At 42.6% G+C, this 18741-nt stretch overlaps 1 protein-coding gene across 1 annotated transcript; it reads right to left on the bottom strand.

Annotated features, from left to right (window-relative positions):
• Window positions 1-6276: 6276 nt before the first annotated feature.
• On the bottom strand, window positions 6277-15173 carry FUNDC1 (FUN14 domain containing 1). The gene is made up of 5 exons (XM_081003790.1): window positions 14749-15173; window positions 10754-10910; window positions 9052-9127; window positions 7776-7904; window positions 6277-6892 (listed from the first exon to the last, which is right to left on the bottom strand). The coding sequence occupies exons 1-5, from the start codon at window positions 14777-14779 to the stop codon at window positions 6815-6817; spliced, it is 471 nt and encodes a 156-aa protein (XP_080859916.1). The 5' UTR covers window positions 14780-15173; the 3' UTR covers window positions 6277-6814.
• Window positions 15174-18741: the final 3568 nt, after the last annotated feature.

The following is an 18741-nucleotide window of genomic DNA, read 5'->3' as shown; positions in this document are numbered from 1 at the left end:
CCTCCCTTTTTCCCTGACTGGATTACCGCGCCCAGTGGGGTCACCACCTAGTGGTCGTAAAAGACAATTGAACTTTGGAACATGGAATATACGGTATATTTGGAGTATACCAAATGAAAAACAACAAAGCCAGTGAACCTGATGGGACTCCTGCCGAAATCTTCAAAGTGGGCAGAATTGAACTTACACAACAACTTCACAATCTCATCGAAAAAATCTGGGAAAGAGAAGAAATCCCAGCAGATGTTAGGGATGCCAAAATTATCAATCTCTTTTAAAAAGGTGACAGAACTGATTGTGGAAACTAACGAGGCATCTCTCTATTAGCTGTGGCCGGCAAAATTCTTGCAAGGATCTTAGTAAACCATCTCGTAACAATATCTGAGGTGACCCTTCCTGAATCCCAAAATGGTTTTTGGCCTTCTAGGGGGACAGTGGACATGATTTTCACCGTTCAACGGCTTCAAGAAAAATGCAGAGAGCAAAACCAACCTCTCTATATGGGGTTTATTGACCTGACTAAGGCTTTCAACACAGTAAGTGCTGCACCAACAAGTACAAAATAACCCCTCTGCAGTGCCACAAATCCAACTCAGTAGTGTAACGTTGGAAAATGTTGATCACTTTTCCTACCTAGGCAGTTATCTTTCCACAAGGGCCAACATTGATGCCGAAATCCAGCATCACCTGAGCTCTGAGAGTGCGGCTTTCTCCCAACTAAAGTGCAGAGTGTTTGAGGACTGGGACATTCACAGGGAAACCAAAATGCTTGTTTACAAAGCTATTGTACTACCAACCTTACTGTATGCTTGTGAAACATGGACCACTTATAAATGCCATCTCCAACTCCTCAAAAGATTCCATCAACGGCGTCTCCGAAAAATTTTACACATCACTTGGGAAGACAGGCAAACTTCTATCAGTGTACTGGAAGAAGCAAAGATCACCAGTGTTGAAGCAATGATTCTTCAACATCAACTTCGTTGGACTGGTCATGTTGTGCGGGTGCCTGATAATCATCTTCCAAAGCAACTACTCTACTCCAAACTTAAAAATGGAAAGCGTAATACTGGTGATCAACAAAAGAGGTTTAAAGACTGTCTCAAGGTAAATCTTAAAAAATGTAGTATAAACACTGACAACTGGGGAACACTGGCCTGTGAGTGCTCCAGTTGGAGAACAGCCTTTACCAAAGGTGTCATGGGCTTTGAAGACACTCGAACTCAGGACGCAAGGGAGAAACGTGCTAAGAGGAAGGCATGCTTGGCAAATCCACACCATGATCATCTCCCACCCGGAAACCAATGTCCCCACTGTGGAAGGACGTGGGGATCCAGAACTGGCCTCCACAATCACTTATGGACTCATTGCTAAAACCGTGTTTATGGAAGACAATCTTACTCGGCTATGAGTGATCGCCAAAGAAGAAGAGTGTGTGTGTGTGTGTGTGTATATATATATGTGGTAGATTATCAGTGAAGTGTTAATGTCAGCTGTTTTTTGCCCTCCCCTTCCTATTACATAATTTTATTCAAGTAGACTATCTTGTCAATTGAAAATTAAATTGGTGAGAGATTCAATTAATACATTACACTGCTCACTGTCAGTACAAACATGACTCACAGCAGTTTGTGCCGAAGACTAGCTGTGGCTTCAGCTGTGGCACGCATGACCTGCTTTGTTTTTAATGTGATACCATCAACATGAAATTGAGGGGCTTTTGCCTCTGCCGAGCTCGGCAGCTCTTTCAATCGCAATTTTAATTAAAGATTTGTTTCTCTCCTGCTTCAATAAAAGAGCGGGGGGGGGGGGTTAGGCAGGCATTGAAATTAGAAAGCTGGATTATGCATGAAAGCAACATGGAGGGCAACGTTAACTGACATCGGAGTTAATCAGAGCATTGCGGTCGTGAAATAGAAGCAAGTCATGGAATCCATACAAATGGGCCCATATACCACACATTCCACCACACATCTGCGCCCAATGTCCACTTAGCAATCTTTCCCATCACTTGTCAAAAATGTGTAAACTGGACACCGGCAAGGACCCATGGGCCTTCATAGTCCATATAATTCTCAGATAGTTGGAGCAATAGTTGGAGGAAGTGGCCCTATCTGCAAGTGTGCAAGGTGTGGGCTGCAGTAGCAGTTTGCATCCAGACTGTAACACTGGTTCCGTATCATAAATCCGAATTGCTAAAAAGGAGAATGGTTTCATGAAAGCTGGAGATATAGGGATTATGGTTCAACTGGAGGGGGGGGCTCCCCCCTATCGATGCCCATTGCAGTCCTCAGGGGAGGACTGTTACATTTGAGCCCTGTTTGGGGACTTGCTGGACGCAATTAATTGACTACTAAGATGCAGGCCTAGATGTACCCCTGGTCTTATTCAGGAGGAGTTGCCCTTTCTTCTTATGCATCCGGGGAGAAAATTATTTCAAAGGTAAAGAACTTTAGTAAACATCATGCTGGTGGAATCATTAATGTTGTCCAGGAAGACTGCAACTTTGTACCTCTGACATTTTTGACACTGTTCTTGATTTTGCTATTTTATGCAAAAGACACAAGTTGGGGGTACATAGAGCACTGTCGCTGTAAAGCCGACATTAATTGCACTGAAGTTTCCGCAGGAGTTGTAAGCGAGTTTCGCAAAATGAATGGAAACAATGAAGCTCAACAATTGGTCCTGTAAAAGATTTATTTCATTACCAGCCTCATCCCACTCTGGAAGAACAACACTGTGTTTCCCAAGAAAGCATATGTCAGACATTAATTTTGCACTTCATTTATCAGTGTCACTTATAAGCCATGAATCATACCCAATGAACTCAGGGTCTACACATTTTGACGTAATAAGAATCCTTGATTGAACTTGCAAGGGCATATCCGTCTTGTTGCTGAACAATGTAAGGGTTCTTCAAGTAAACTGTGCCTATTAATACAATAGATTTTCTATCTGCAGTCAGAATGAGTGATTTCTACACAGTCCACAGCCCAATTAAACTAGTACTTGGCACTCTGTCAGTTTAATCCCATCGGTTTCACTTGGGCTAAATCAACTTAAATCCAAGTACTTCCTTCACATGTGGATCAAGTGGTAAATGTGGTAATCTGAATGACCCAAGATTAGAAAAAACAAAAAGCAGCTGTGCTCAGAGGCCAATCTCTGGTAACCAGATTTGCTTCACTGATTCGGAAACATGATGGTTTTGTCTTATTTCTTTGAACGCTTCTTTCTCAAAATCATTGCTCAATGTAAGAAACGCCTTAGAATGTCAGCACCTTTCCTCATTGAAAAAATACAGGCAAGTTTGTCAGGAAATGGAAATGTCTTACTTGCTAAATCTAAACTTTTTAAAATGGCAGAGTTAACATGTAATTTCTAAGAGATGAAGATGGATTTCCAAAAGATGCAAAATATCACAGGAAGCTGGAAGTTCTTTCCCTTCCAACCCTAAAAATTTTGGAACATGACACAACAGATGTATCCTTCCACTTTAACAGATATTGTCACAACCACCAAGAGAACAGCCATCTACTGAAAGATTTACAGCTAAAATGCAGGATTGTACAGCAGCCTTTCATACCTTCAGTTGGGAACATTAGTATGGACAGGTGGCGAAGGTGGAGTAGCCCATCAGGAATCCATTTCTCTGCTTTGATGCATACGAGTCAAGGCAGCTACTACTCCAGAAGATGAAAGAATGTGGAATTCAGATGTGTGTGTGCATGTGTGCGTGTGTTTCACCATCAGTTGGCCTGGATGGTGCAGCAGCTAAGTATTGGGTTCAAACAAGTTCAAATCCCTGCACAATAATGCTCAGCAGGTGGTCTGTAGCCATGGACTCATCACTGCTGAACTGAGCTCCTCAGGGCAATAAATGTTAATTAAAAGATTACAGAATTCTCTCCATTTGAAGCTCATTGGAGAATACTGATCAACCTAGTCCTGGTGCTTCATTAACTAGCAGTAGTACTAACTGCCTATTTGCTCTTTATAAGGATTTCCAAATTCAACTTCCTCTTCAAGAAACCATATCCCAATTTTTGGGATATTGCAGTTATGAAGCAAAATCCTTAAAGTTCTGTCCTGTTCCTGCAACGCCAGGCTCCTGGGATTTCATAACTTGTATTTTGAAATATTTCATTTGATTGCAGTTGATAGTTTAGAAGTATTTATTCCAGGGGTGATGGTGTACACTTCCATAGGTTTTCAGTAACTAGAAAAAAACAAGCATTTATTAACTATCTTTTTGTGGTGTAGGTCCATCATAAAATATTACCTTTACATGTTTTGTAATTTTTAATATTTGGGAGCTGAACTAACATTCCAAGTTCTTAAGAAATAAGAGCCCTGCTGGATCAAGCCAAAGGTTGATCTATTCTATGGGGCACTCTGTCCTCACAGTGGCAAACCAGATGCCTATGGGATACCTGCAAGCCAATATTAACCAGAGGAGTAATGTGATGCAAGAATGAAAGGGCTATCACCCCTAAAGTCTTAACTTGCTGAGAAACTGAAGAGGGATGTTATCTTATGAGGGAGAAGGATAACAAATTAAGTGTTTAGAGCAAGGGAACGTCTGTTGCCTTTCAGATGTTGTTGGACTACAACACTTATCATCCATTGCTAATGTTGTTGTAGTGGATAGTAAATAAGAGTCCAGAAACTGGAGGGATATAGAATCATAGAATTGTAGAGTTGGAAGGGACCTTGAGGACCAACTAGTCCAGGCATCCCCAACCTGCGGCCCTCCAGATGTTTTGGCCTACAACTCCCATGAGCCCTAGCTAACAGGACCAGTGGTCGGGGATGATGGGAATTGTAGTCCAAAACATCTGGAGGGCCAAAGGTTGGGGGTGCCTGAACTAGTCCAACCCTGTGCAATGCAGGAACATGCAGCTGTCCAATATGGGGATGAAACCTGCAACCTTGGCCTTATCAGCACCGTGCTCTAACCAATTTGAGCTATCCAGGTTCCTATCATGAGTTCCAACCATTGGTTTGGTGGGGGGACAGGAGGATGGCACAAATTTTCTCCTTTGAGTATTTTAAAATTATTACCCAATATCCAAATAGAAATAACTGTAAGAGAGTTGGAATGAGAAGAGGAAGAGGAGAAAAAGAGCTGAATTCTCATCAGCATCACAATGAGACTGCAGGCCAAAATAAATTAATCAAGTCTGTAGACTAGAGAAACCATAGAGAAAAAAGGTGGCCAAGAACTGAGTCCTGAGGGACAGTAACAGAGACAAGAACTGGGAAAACAACGTTATATTATTCTAAAGTATTTGCTAATGTATTGCAAGACAGAAGCGAATGCAAGAGAGGACCAGTAAACTCCAAAGAACCAAAAAGTGAAGAGTGCCCAGCAAAAGTGGCATATGAAACTGGAAAACTTTTAAGCAAAGGCATCAGATTGTTTTTCTTTTTTCTTTTCATCTTCACAAGAACTGTGTAACTCAGTGGCAGCGCTAGAATAGAGAATGGGGCAGTAGCCTTTAATATCACTGTGAGCTGGAGAGTAGACTTAAAAAATAATAATTTGGCCTGTAGCTTGCTCTGTACAAGTCCTTTGGCAGAAGATTCTTGGTCTGTTGCAAGCTTGCACTCTCAACCATTTCATGTCCTCTTGGATACTGGAACTACAACTTCCCAGAGTTAACAGCTAATCCTTATTTAGCTTCCGAGGGTTAAAAAGCAGTGTGTGATTTGGAACTCTTGGGTCCCCCTGCTGAAGCTAAATGCCTACAGAGATGCAGGGAAGAAGCCAACTCTTACATATAGAAATCACAGTTTTAGCTACATCCTTGGTCACTGGTCCATTTACTCCATCTTTGCTTGCAAGTGCATTATACACATGCATATGTCCTTTTGTATTCTGAACGCTTGCTCCTTGTCTTCCCAGTATACTGGCAGCAGTTTCCAACACCACTTGTCCTGACCAAGCCACCTTTCTAAGAATGCTCCCTCATTGTACTGCACCCGAGAAAGTAAACTGTACAGCCTGGTTGCCCATAGGGATCTTTTCATATATATTTCTCCATTGGACACTTGTTTGCATCTTGAAGCTATTCCTGGAGCAATCCTAAAACCTGCTACCACTAAAATGTTTCCTGGAAATGGGTCATTCCTGCAACTTGCTTATAAACGATCCTCTGTTCCTCTGATTTTTACATTTGCTATTGCCCACAATCTGCTTGTGTGATTGATGATGGAACCACATCAAGTTGATACAACATATGAAAACACACGAAAGCAAAGATCAGACACTGATTGATCTTCACTCTTTAATAGGTTCACAATTGCCTGTTACTTCATCTTTGCAAAAAGGTATTACTGATGTATACATTATTTTTATTGCAGTGGTTTCTACAGAAGATGGCTAGTTCTGCGCTTGAAGCACAATATACACATTTAGTCATAGGCATGATTAAACACAGCACGGGATTGTCTTAAACAATAATAAAAATATATCCCTAAAATTGGGGGGGAAAGATGTAGAGCCAAAAGATAGCTTATTAAATATGCTGAATTCTGCATGGAGATACAATAAAAAAAATCATGACAAAAGTTAGCCAGTTCTTGTTCCTTCAGGAATGCTATGCAACACACTGTAGATTTTTCAGCAAACCTGTTTCAGCAAGCTTAAGGAGGCAAAAGCCTAAAATGCAAAATACTCAAGATTTGTCTGGCAAATCCATCCATCTTGCTCTGGAGTGATTAGAGAGCGACTCAGACTGCCTCACTTAAGAACTGTGCGTTGCTACCCTTCTTCATTATCATGGTTAAGCCAGCAGGAAGAGAAATGTCCTTAAGATGCAAGGCCCAACAAGAAGCCGCCGACAAACCCGCCAGATACAACTATGTTCTGTTTAAGGAATTCTGTTGTCTGAAAAGGAAAGAGAGTTCACTATAGACTGTGGAAATGGCATTACAGCAAAAATAAAAAAATATTTTAAAATAAACAAATACTTTTTGCACTCAGATAACCACCAGAGTTACAGAGTACTGTAACTCTGGGCAGAGCTTTGTTAGTTGTGGAAAGATTGTTCATTGTTTTAAAAAGGAACTATCTACCTTAGTCTTGAATTATAAGTCTATAATGCTTGTGTAGAAGGCATCTGCAACCACCCTGGGACATTTCAAATGCTTTACAATGTTTTATCATAAATACTTTAAATAATGAACCCCTAAATAAAAATTCCAGAGGAGTAGTCTGTTGCAAGAAAATCTGTAGTCCTTAGGCACCTTTAAAAGGCTAACAAATGTATTGTGGCATGCAGTTTTGTGCATTTGATGCACCAGAGTTTATGCCAAAGTACATTTTTTTAGTTTTTTAAGGTGGCATTTGTTCTCAAATAAAAACCTATTTCTAAGGAAATATAATTGTTTCATGGATACAGACATCTGATTCTTTAAGGGCCAATGGAAGACTGAATAAATAAAATATGCTATAGAACCAGTCAAAAGGCCTCCAGGCACCAAACAGTCAAACATTCAAGTCAGGCAATATACCCAAGTGAAGGACTCTTCGCATGGGGGGTGGGGACTGCATTCCCTCCCTTCTTGCTGAAGTCCAGGGTAAAGCAAAGGCCATCTGGGGCACAGCACACAGAAGTGTGCAGCCCAAAGCTTTACTCAGCACCCCTTTTCCTGGAGACAAGGGTCATTAACATACCATAGGTTGTTAAGATACGGAACATCTGGAAACCCAACATCACATCAAGGCCGCAGCAAAATCAATATTCAAAAGCAAGTAAGACATGATTTACCTCCTCAATCAATGTGTTGATTTCAGGAGCTGCCTTGTTTGCTCGTTTTTTGAGTTGCTTCTTTGCTTTGTTTACATCTTTTTCAACCCTTTTCCAGTCAACCTGTACATAGCCACTATGACTAGCAATCTAGGAAAAGTAAAAGACAGACATCTGAGGAGCTAGAGCAAAAAAAATTCTCAATGCATTTAAGGAAATGTACTCATTTAGGAAACTATTATCTGCTAAAAATAGGTCACCTTCCACATTTTGTAACAACATAATCCCCCTAGACTGTATATATCTTTAAACTTTTAATTTTAAGCTAAATCAGCAGAGAGACTGCAATAAATATTTAAAGGCTAGAATAGTATTTATGGGCATGCCACTTAAAACCTATCAGTTTGTTTACAGAATCTATTTTTGGCTTACAGTCATAATGTCTTTAATGGTACATTTACATACGGGAATCCTAATCCTTGCTGAAGGCCAGCTTGCAGCGGGGGGGGGGGCATTTAGGATGGGGTGGAAGTGTGGCTCCACTTGCAAGGAAAAGCTGTACTAGTTGGATGGTCCATCCACACTGGAGGCCCTTGATACATCCACACAGAGCTCAACAGGCACAGAAGTACCACCAGCAGTGGGACTCATTCAGCAGCATTCTGGGGCATATCATATTGCCCTGGAATGCTGAATCCAAAGTCCTCTCTCTTCTTTGTCAGTCTCCTTAACTGAGCCAGCCTGAAACTCATGCCCAACACTGGGGGTAGGGCTTAAAACTATCAGTGAGGGGAACACACACACCCCAACCAAAAAAAAATGGCTTCCATGTTCCACCCTGGCCAGAGCAAATAGCACTTTCCACTTATGATTGCTATGTTATATTTTACAAAATACCCCCCTTAATGTCTCATACTTAAATAAGAGACATGAAAACTCTTAATGCTAAATGTTACAAGGTAACTATGTTCACGTTGTGTAGTCATATTTACAAAATGAGAATGAGATTTTCACAGAGACTTTAATTTTTAAAGTGTGCGTGTGTAAATGAGATAGATAGACTGACCGACCGACACTTCTTCAACCCAAACTCTAACGTTTTATTATGGGCACTTCTCACATGGATTTTAGCAGAGCTGTACCAGCAAGAGGAGATCTGGGAAATACCTTCCAGGGACCACTTTATGCAAAACCATTCAGCTGTTGTTACAGCCTCCACTTCCCTTTCTGTTTACTGAGCAGTTAACTTGCCTATATTCAAATCATAGCACTTTCTAAATAATTAAAGTCTGCATACTTGTAGCAAGAGAAAGCCGCCGCCTACTGCAGTCGCTGCAAGTTTTCCAACCTTCTGGAATAAAAATCCTGCACACCTTGGAGGAACGAGAGAGAAAAAGGAAAAGACAAATTAACAGTGCAATCTTATACACATCTACTCAGAACTAAGAACCTCCAAGTTCAATAGGGTTTATTCCTAGGAAAGTGTTATTGGATTACAGTCTGAGTTGTCAAACTGTGCATACTTACTGGGCTCACAACATATTTACTTTCAAGTAAATGTGCACAGGAGAATAGGCAATGAGGATAATCTGATAATTGGTTACTGTGTTCCAGAATTCTCATTCTCGTGCTCAAGATTGTGCATTTTGAAACTCCCTAACTGAATACTGTTGGCAAGTGTAGAATCTCATGGGATAAGAAATATGCAGGAACTCTCATTATTCTCATTGGCAACCCAGACAGAGCAACATGAGACTAACAGAACAACAAGAGATATGATTTAGTGGTCTTTGCAAAATATGAGGCTAGAATCTACATTCCTGAATAAATAAGCCTACATGACATTACTGCATGCAATCAGTCACAGTGGTACCTCGGGTTACAGACGCTTCAGGTTACAGACACTTCAGGTTACAGACTCCGCTAACCCAGAAATAGTACCTCAGGTTAAGAACTTTGCTTCAGGATCAGAACAGAAATCGTGCAGCACAGCAGCAGTGGGAGGCCCCATTAGCTAAAGTGGTGTCTCAGGTTAAGAACAGTTTCAGGTTAAGAACGGACCTCCAGAACGAATTAAATTCATAACGCGAGATACCACTGTACTTGATTGTTAACTTCTATAGGTGGATCCTGTTGATCAAACTAATCTGTAATAAAGATGCTGATGGATATAAACTGTATTGTCATAATATAATTTACACCACTATTCTGAATACTTTCTTTTTAGGTTAGGTCCCTTAACGCTGTGGAACTTGTGAAGATTATTTTTTATACCTAGTCTTTGAACAATCCTTAATATCTAGCTCTATTTTATTTTGCATTCTGAACAGCAACATTACAGTGCCACAGGAGGGTGGTTTCACTTTACCAACCCACTTTTATTTCCAAATCTTTTAATGAAACCGAAGTTAATTAAATAAATACTGAACTATAATACCTCATTTGTAAGCATTTGTAGGTTGCAAGGTGTAAATGTAAAAGTATGAAGTCACACTCAGAGTAAGTCCATTCAAATCAATGGTCTAAACCAGGCTTCCTCAAACTTGGCCCTCCGGATGTTTTGAGACTACAATTCCTATCATCCCTGACGACTGGTCCTGCTAGCTAGGGATCATGGGAGTTGTAGGCCAAAAAAAATCTGGAGGGCCGAGGTTGAGGAAGCCTAGACTAAACTAACTTCAGTCCATTGATTTCACTGGTCCCAGTCCAATTCAACTGACATTGAATATCACCCATTCTCTTTAGTCACAGTTAAAAACGCCAACTATTCCAATCCAATCTCATTATTGTGCCATCCCTGCCCTATCTTAGAAAAAAAGATAGCAATTTCTTCTCCAATATATTTTGAAAACTGTTTATAAGAATATTTGAAACCTCTTTTACTAGTTAAGTGTGATCTCAAAAATGCAAAACTTATATCACTTTAAAAATACTTTCAGAAGAAAATTGTTCTATCTATTAAAAACACACTACAGTATTTAAAAACAATTGGTTCTCACCAGCCTGATACGCCACCCATTACAATCTGAGTAGCTACGGAATACTTTTCTACAATAGGTCCAGAATTCCTGCCAAACACTCGGTTCCACCAATGATGGCGCCTTGCATATTCTGTTAAATCCAGTACTTCGTATGAATCCTCATCACTGTCATGCTCTTTAAAAGAGAAATTGATAGTTAGTTTCCCTCTACACTTTTAAAAAAAGAGTAAATGCGTTGCAGCTCTCAACAATGCTAATTCAGAAACATATGCCTGATGAAAGTGATTTAACTGAACACACTAATAATCCAGCTGTTCAGGAAGAGCAAGCTATATAAAAACAACAGGGAGATATTACTCTAATTATTTATATTAATCTCCTTCCACATAAATCCCGTGGCAGTGTACAAATTATAAGAACAGCAGCTTTTTAAAACAAAAAAATATGAGAAAGTGAGTTTAAAAACAATACGAATTGGGACACCTATGGCAGGGACCCATTCATATAGGTGGGAAAGCTTGAAAAAACAAAAATGTTTTCAATTGTTTCTGGAAAGTGGAGAGAGTGGCTGCATGCTGTTCCACAGAACAGGAGCAGTCATAATAAAGCCCTGTTCCAATGATGTCCACTCGCTTGCACCACAGGACTTCTGGTTTCTCTTTTCCGTCTCCCTCCTCCAGCCCCTTGCAAGCTCTCCAGATCTGTTCTAGAGGGTCCCCCACCCTCTGCAGCATGTTTTGGGGGGTGCCTATGGGGCTGCAGGGGGCAGGAGAGGAAGGAAAAGCCCTGTTGCACAAGCCTCCTCACACTTTGCAGGATCTCACCTACTGCATTTTCTTAATTATATGAATATTGATAAAGATAAAAAGGCTATACATTCTAATGTACAATTTGAGTGTACTATGGAAAGGCAACAAAACTTCTAGATTTCTAAGCTTATTAGATAACGGGTCCCATTCAGTTTAAGAAATATATGGCATATGCATATATATCTTGTGGATATAAAATGTTTGCTTATGTGGCACTAATCTAAGAACACTCTCTCAGGAATCCACAAAGCAGAATACTAGCAAGTCAACTAAGGCCACAATACTGTAAATATTTCGGATAACACCCTTCATTTTCTGCAATGTGATATATGTGTTTCAGTGACATGCAATCATTGAACATGTCCTACCATTAGTCTCCATGGCCATTCCAAGGCCTTGACCTGCAGGTTTACCTCCAGTTCTCCTCTTTACACATTAAACACACAAGCATACAAAATAGGCACATCCCTGCAGTGTTACCAAAATGCAGAGATGGCAACAACAACCAAAGTACTCAGAAGAAGTTCCATGCAAGAAAGAAAGGGAAAACAAAGGCACACAGACACATAAGCATTATATATATATATATATATATATATATATATGTATATATATGAGAGATATGTATATGTATGTGCATGCACACACACTCACACACGCCCCTACTGCAGCCAGATTTTCACGTTCTTTCAGTAGTTCCTTTAAAAAATTGAAAAAGGAAAGCTGAGACACTCACAATTTTTAAGATCAGGCAATCATGTCATGGATTGGTGGAGCATTAAGTCTGTATTTTGTACTTCAACATAATGGGAGAATACTCGAAAGAGATTTCACAGCAAAGAAAATCAAAAGAGCTAGGATGAAAATGAACACTAGCCTTCATTTCCTGTGCAGTAAATCTGTCAAACGTGATCCCTAAGGATGTAAGTTTTTAGGGTCATTAGGTGAAGGACACCAATGCCATTCTGTCTAGAGCTCAAAATCCCCATAACTTATAATGTCATGGGCTTAGTGTGAGCCCTAAATTATCTATGCTTTCCAGTGTCATTCACAGCTGACATTTCCTCAACACCTACCTAAAATATTTAAAATTATAAATAAAATAATTCTCCCTAAGGCATTTGAAGTGTAAATAACACTAACCTCAGTTATGCAAAATTAAAGCAATGACAAGCCAAAGAGCTGCAAGGCAGCCAAAGGGAGCAACTTTCAACCTCTGAATAAAGGGGAGTGGAGTGGCGTCAAACATGGCAAGTGGCTGAGCGCCCATTTCTCATTTTGAGCCATGGAGGACATTTGCTCTACTAACACACAAACACCAGATATGGATTCCCTGTCTGCCCATGTGGGCAAGACCAGCAAAGACAATGCATCAACTTTCTTGCCATCAGTATGGGAATACTTATGCAACTTGGGTAGCCAACATGGTGCCTTCAAGACGTTGTTGGGACTACAGCTCTCATCATTCCTCTCATCATGCTGGCTGGGGCTGGAGGGAGCTAGAATCCAACCATGTCTGGAGGGCACCAAGTTGGCTTCCCCTACCATACAGGAAAAAGACTAAATTCAGGTAAATGTTGTATGGAGCTGGAAGCACAGGCAGCTACATCAAGGATGGAAGAGATGAAACGTAAAATAAAAGACAGCCGTTAACACATTCCCAGAACAGCTTGCATGCAACATTACAAAATCTGGAATAACTACAACCATTCATTAACACAGATTAGAAAACACACACCTCACCCACAAAAACAAATGGAGCGAGCAGAGGAATCTATCCTTTTAAATTCTTTACTATTCTGACTTCATATTAGTACCTACATAAAATATGCCAAGTGATAACTGTTCCACATGTAGCCATCTCCTCTCTGTATGTGACACCTTAGTCACTGCACAGCCTTACCCTAAGAGTCATTTCACTCATGGTAGAGCAACAAACCTGTTTGCCAGCCAATCTCTTCTCTCAGGCAGGCACACCTGTATGATATATATGCTTTTTGGTGCCTGTCTATCACAGCCACGCTTTAAATTTTAGGGGACTCATGAGGGGAAAGAATAGCTGTACACCTAAAAACAGTAATCTGAAAACTAGACTAGGGGACGGAGTGGATAGGGTGACAAAAGAGCAACTGTATTTTTGCTTCCTCGGAGAAACCAAATCCTCCCCCTCTTAATTTCTCCAGCAAATACACTGCATTGTTGCACTATCCTGGATGTTAATTTTTTGTGTTGAATCTCAATCAGAGTCAAAATCTGAGTCAAAACAATCAGTCTCGCAACACCGTGAAAACTAACTAATTTATTTATTATACCGTAAGTTTTTGTGGACTCAAGCCCACATGGATGCATCTAACAAAGTGGGCTTGAGACCATGAAAGTTTATGCTGTAATAAATACACCAGTTAAGTGTTTTTAAGGCGTCATGAGGCTTTGACTGAAGTAAATTAGTGTTGGATGAACCTACCAAAAGCTAATACTCCATACTCAAGTCTAAGCCACAGAGCCTCCAGAGTCAGCAGCATGTGTCTGAATGCTAGCGGCTGGGAAGCTACCAGCAGGAAATGGCTCTGCTTGTTAGAATCATAGAATTGTTGAGCCGGAAGGGACCCCAAGGGTCATCCAGTCCAACCCACTGTGAGCTCCCTATGGGCATCTGGGTAGCCACTGATCCTAAAGTAGGTGCAATTTTTTTTAATCAGACCCAGCAGGCCTCTTATTATGGCCAACCCTCAGCACACTTACTAAATAAGTGAGAACCACTGAGCACAGAGAGCCTTACTTCCGAGTAAGCCTAATTAGGCTGGCACTGCGGGAAAATGTCCTGGCTGGAGGAGGCCCCTAAGAGCGCCCTGACCCTCTCCGCCTCTAACTAGGCAGCCTGCCCCTCTATATTTGTGCCCCCCCACCCTCCGCCCCCTTGGGCAAGGGGTCTACGCAAGCCCCGCCTACTCTGGAGCCGCGCGCATCCAGCCAGGCCGCCCCAGCCCCACGGATTGGGGGTGGGCGAAAGGGCAGGGCAGGATTGAGAGAGAGAAGCCCGGGAAGGGGCGGGCGAGTGGGACTCCCAAGTCGAGACGACTGACCAGCTCCTCCATCAACCGGCTCCGTCTCTCTGCGCAAGGCAGGCCATCTCCGCTCTGGGAGGCTCGAGCGCCATGGAAACTGCGCCAGGCGGCCCTGGAGGAAGCCGGGCTCTCAACTGACCTGAGGCGGAGCGAGCTCTCCGAGACGCCATATTAGCAACTGGGGAGGACGGGCGGGCGGGGCGGGGGGGGGAGAGAGAGAGAGAGAGAGAGGGAGGCAGCCGCAACTGCTCCGCCCACTCGCCGCTCTACAACATTCCACCCCCGCCCCCCCTCAGGAGAAAAAAAATATCGAGGGCTGTGGCAGCAGCGCATGCGCGACCTTAGGAGAAAACCAGTAAAAGCGTTTTTGTAAGACTCCCCCGGGGCCCCCGGCTGTCATGGAGTCGCGTCGCCGCAGAAGCTACTCGCGCGGGATTATGGGAGTTGTGGTTTTGAGTTCACTTCTCCCTCAAGCGAAAGGATAGAGTGTGCCAGGAAGAGGGCCTGCCCGGAGAACCGGACCATCCGGGTTCCTTGGGCGCTGTGAAAGCGAAGCGCTGCGCAACCGCCCCCTGTTTCTGGAGCGCCGCAGAGCAGCGCAGAACTTCCTGAATCCCAAAACGTTTGTAGAACGCGGTGTTGCCACAGACTGCTTTACTGGGTGAAACCGCAAAATACAAGTGAAAGCCAATTAGAAGCAGCAAGATCAAGTCTTCTAACCATCCCTTCTAACCCAGTGCTTCTTTTTCTAAAAAAATAATAATGTTTAGGTGTCCCCTGTTTCCTACTCATATTGAAATACTGCCCTTCAATGAGGCCACACTTAGAATCACAAAATGTTTAGGGGTATGTGTACTCCTGCACCCCCCCCCCCGAAAAAGCACTGGTCTAACCTTCCTCACAGGACTGTTGTGAGGCTGAAATGGGGTGGAGGAGAACTAGGTATACCATTTTGAGGTCCTTGGAAGAAAAAGGTGGTATATAAATAAGTAATGAAACCAGACAATGAAATAGAGTTTAAAAGGATTGGACAATAAAAAGACACCAGAGTAGGCACTAGATGAGTCTCGCCAAGGCAAGGTGTAGGAGGCAAGGTGGAACAGAATTGAATTAGGCTTTTGGCAAGGAGCACATGATCGCTAGAGCCCATTGCAGTATATTACTTCACAGGCTGCTGGGTAGGAAATTCCCTGTACATGCACATACACTGGATTCTCTGAACGCGTACACCAAGAATCAACTTTTCAGATGCAGTGTTGTTGTTTTCTGGTTGTTTGGAGGAGTTGATTTCTGCCTGGTTTTGGTGTTTCTTGGGAGTGAAGTAGGAATTATTAATCTCAGGCTTCTTCTGATTACAACTACAATTCAGCATTCTTTCTCATCCCTGAATTAAATTGCCTTCTTGTTGATCATGTGAATGAACGGATAAGTAAATCCACTAAAGGGCCAGAACTAGCAAAAGCACAAGAAGCAACCAAAAGTGAGAGAACAGCATTTGAGAAGTTCATTAACAGAGATCTTCAAAATTACAGTCGGAAGGATGCGAGTGTGGCTAACTTTGACTTAGAAATAATTAAACAGTCATGGTTGTATGAAGTTCTTCATTTTATAATATTCCTGCCTGATGCTTGATGATAATTAACATCACTTGAAACAATGGTTGTAAACATGTTATGTTGTTTATTACAGTGCCACATAGCCCAAGTCCACTTTCACCAAAGGTCTTGCCCCATAGCCCTCACCACCCCAAAAATCTAAACATGCCTGTCCTCCGTTTTAATTCCTAAGGGAAATAGTAATGCTGAGCTTAGGCATTGTTGGGGCAGCACCAGCACCTGAAAGCCTTGAACCAGCTCTCAAGGCCTATCTTTGGCCTACCATAAATGTTTTTTTCTAGCCATGACTGCAAGAAGCATCGAGTGGCTGGATCCTTTTAATTTCCCACAGTGCGACGTAATATAATTTTGGGGCAAAGGGGAAACGGTGGCAATTGTTCAATACATTGCCTTTCACATAGGATATTCCTCTGATGGCATTTCAGTGAGATGCAACATACAACCTTAAGAAAGCAATTCCCATGGGAAAATCGATGCAGTTACTTCTGCTTGGAACCATGTTCTATGCTATACAAATGCTCCCAAAACATTTTCTGTGCCAATCCAAACATTAGTAAATCATGAGTCACTCCCCTACAAAAGAGTGAAGAGATTGTACAATAAAGAACAGAAACACTGTCCCTTTTTAGTATTGCTTCCAAATGCCAGGATAGGCTCATACCTTCATTGGACCAACCAAAATGTCACAAAAAATAGCAAACAAGCTTTCCTGATATTCAGAATTGTTTATCAGGCTAGATGTTTAAGCAGTGGCAGGAGTGTGGGAGCAAAAGAAAGAAACTGGCTTGACACATTCCTAGTGCCTTCCTATTTCCCCACACACTAGGAGCCAAGGACGGCAGAATTGGGCAACAGCCCTTTAAAGAGCATAAAAGGGAGCTGGGCCAACAGCAGGATCAGACCACTCAGCCTTCAGACACCCCAGTCCTTAACCCTCTACAGTCCTTTGCCCAAGGTGGTTGTGATAAACTCGAAGTCCATTTCTCCCATGAGCTTCCATACGTTCCCACCATACATGCCCCACAACCTTATTAAAACCAATGTATCTTGCTCTGTTCTACAGCTGAGCAACAAATAGCCACAATACCATACCAGGCAAACCAGTGTTTGGTACTCAACTACTTCCGCCATGGGGAATGCATAATGGAAGTCTGCAGTAGCTTGTGGCTGTGCACTTTGAGCCACTTTAGCGCACGGGTTCTGACTTCAGCTACACAAAGCGCAAGGTGAATTCATTATTTATTATAAGCAAATGAGATGAATTTAGGTCAGCTGCAGGTGAAACCATCGTCAACACACAATGACCCTTGGTAAGGGAGCAACAGAAAAGTAACAGGATGCGTGCCAAGTGAACAAGGAAAGGAAAGGTTCTTAAACTAGTTGAAAATGCAAACTTTTGGAACCAAAAGGCAAACATGTCAAATTCTCTCTGCAAGGCCATTTATCTCATTTTGAAAAGCTCTCATGCTTTTCAAGCTAACTTTTAACATTAGCATTAAAAGTTATTAAATGGTTGCATGAGCTGAAGGTCAGTCACACACCCATCCTTCTGCCACTGGAAAGCCTCTCTGAAGGATAGGATGTGGACTCCTGAGCAGTTTGAGCTATGACTATATCACCATTGGAACAACAGTAGTGGTGGTATAGGGAAATTACTCAAAATCTGCTGGAGGAACACTTCTACCGCTGCCTGATTTGGAGAGGTTCCTCTCTCCCACTGCAACCACCTGCAACACAGTTCATGCTGATCCAGAGGGTCATTACAAGAGCCTGTGCAAAGGAAAAATAGATTGTCCAAGCAGCTTTCCTGCACCCTTCATGGGTTCTGAGCAGATGACAGACCTGCAACAATCCACAGGTAACCTTGAATCTAGTTGGCACTCCCCAATTAATGTGTCCAAAATGTGTGCTTCTAGAGCACCAGTGAGGGGTGTATGCAGGGGCGTACGAAGTGGGGGGTGGGCCGCTCCGGGTGCCACTTAGGGTGATAAGATGGCCCCGCCTCCCCCCAGCTGTAGAGCAGCCGAGGGCGTGCACAGTCCATATGGGCACCGCTCACGTGGCATCCGTACAGGCTGCCACTCTCACGCACTGTCCGTATGGGCTGCCTCTCGCACACTCCGTCCATATGGGCATCTGTACAGGGTACCACACGTGCGCACTCCGTATGGGATGCTGCACATGCACAGTCTGTACGGGATGCTGCACATGTTCACTCTGTATGGGCTGCCCTCCCCCGGGTGCCGGAGAGGGTTCCTCTGCCACTGGGTATATGGGGTGTCAGGGAGAGGTAGTACCTCTGGTGGGAAACACTTCATGCTCCTTCTGAGGTAGTTCGTTCACCTTTGGTCATCACCCTGCTCTCAGCTCTCACCCTGTGGCTCCTAGAAGTTGTCTGTGTGTGACAGCAGCCACATCCTAGCAATAGCTTCGACTGGCCGGCTAAACCAGGTGAAGGTAGCTGATGGGGCTCAAACCCTTGGTGAGTTAGAGACGCCCCTGCACGTGAAGACAGG

The sequence above is a fragment of the Podarcis pityusensis genome (genome assembly GCF_964106645.2).
Source record: "Podarcis pityusensis genome assembly, chromosome: 4".
Lineage (NCBI taxonomy): Eukaryota > Metazoa > Chordata > Lepidosauria > Squamata > Lacertidae > Podarcis > Podarcis pityusensis.
Note: the sequence above shows the minus strand (reverse complement) of the source record. Positions and strands in the feature narration are given on the sequence as shown.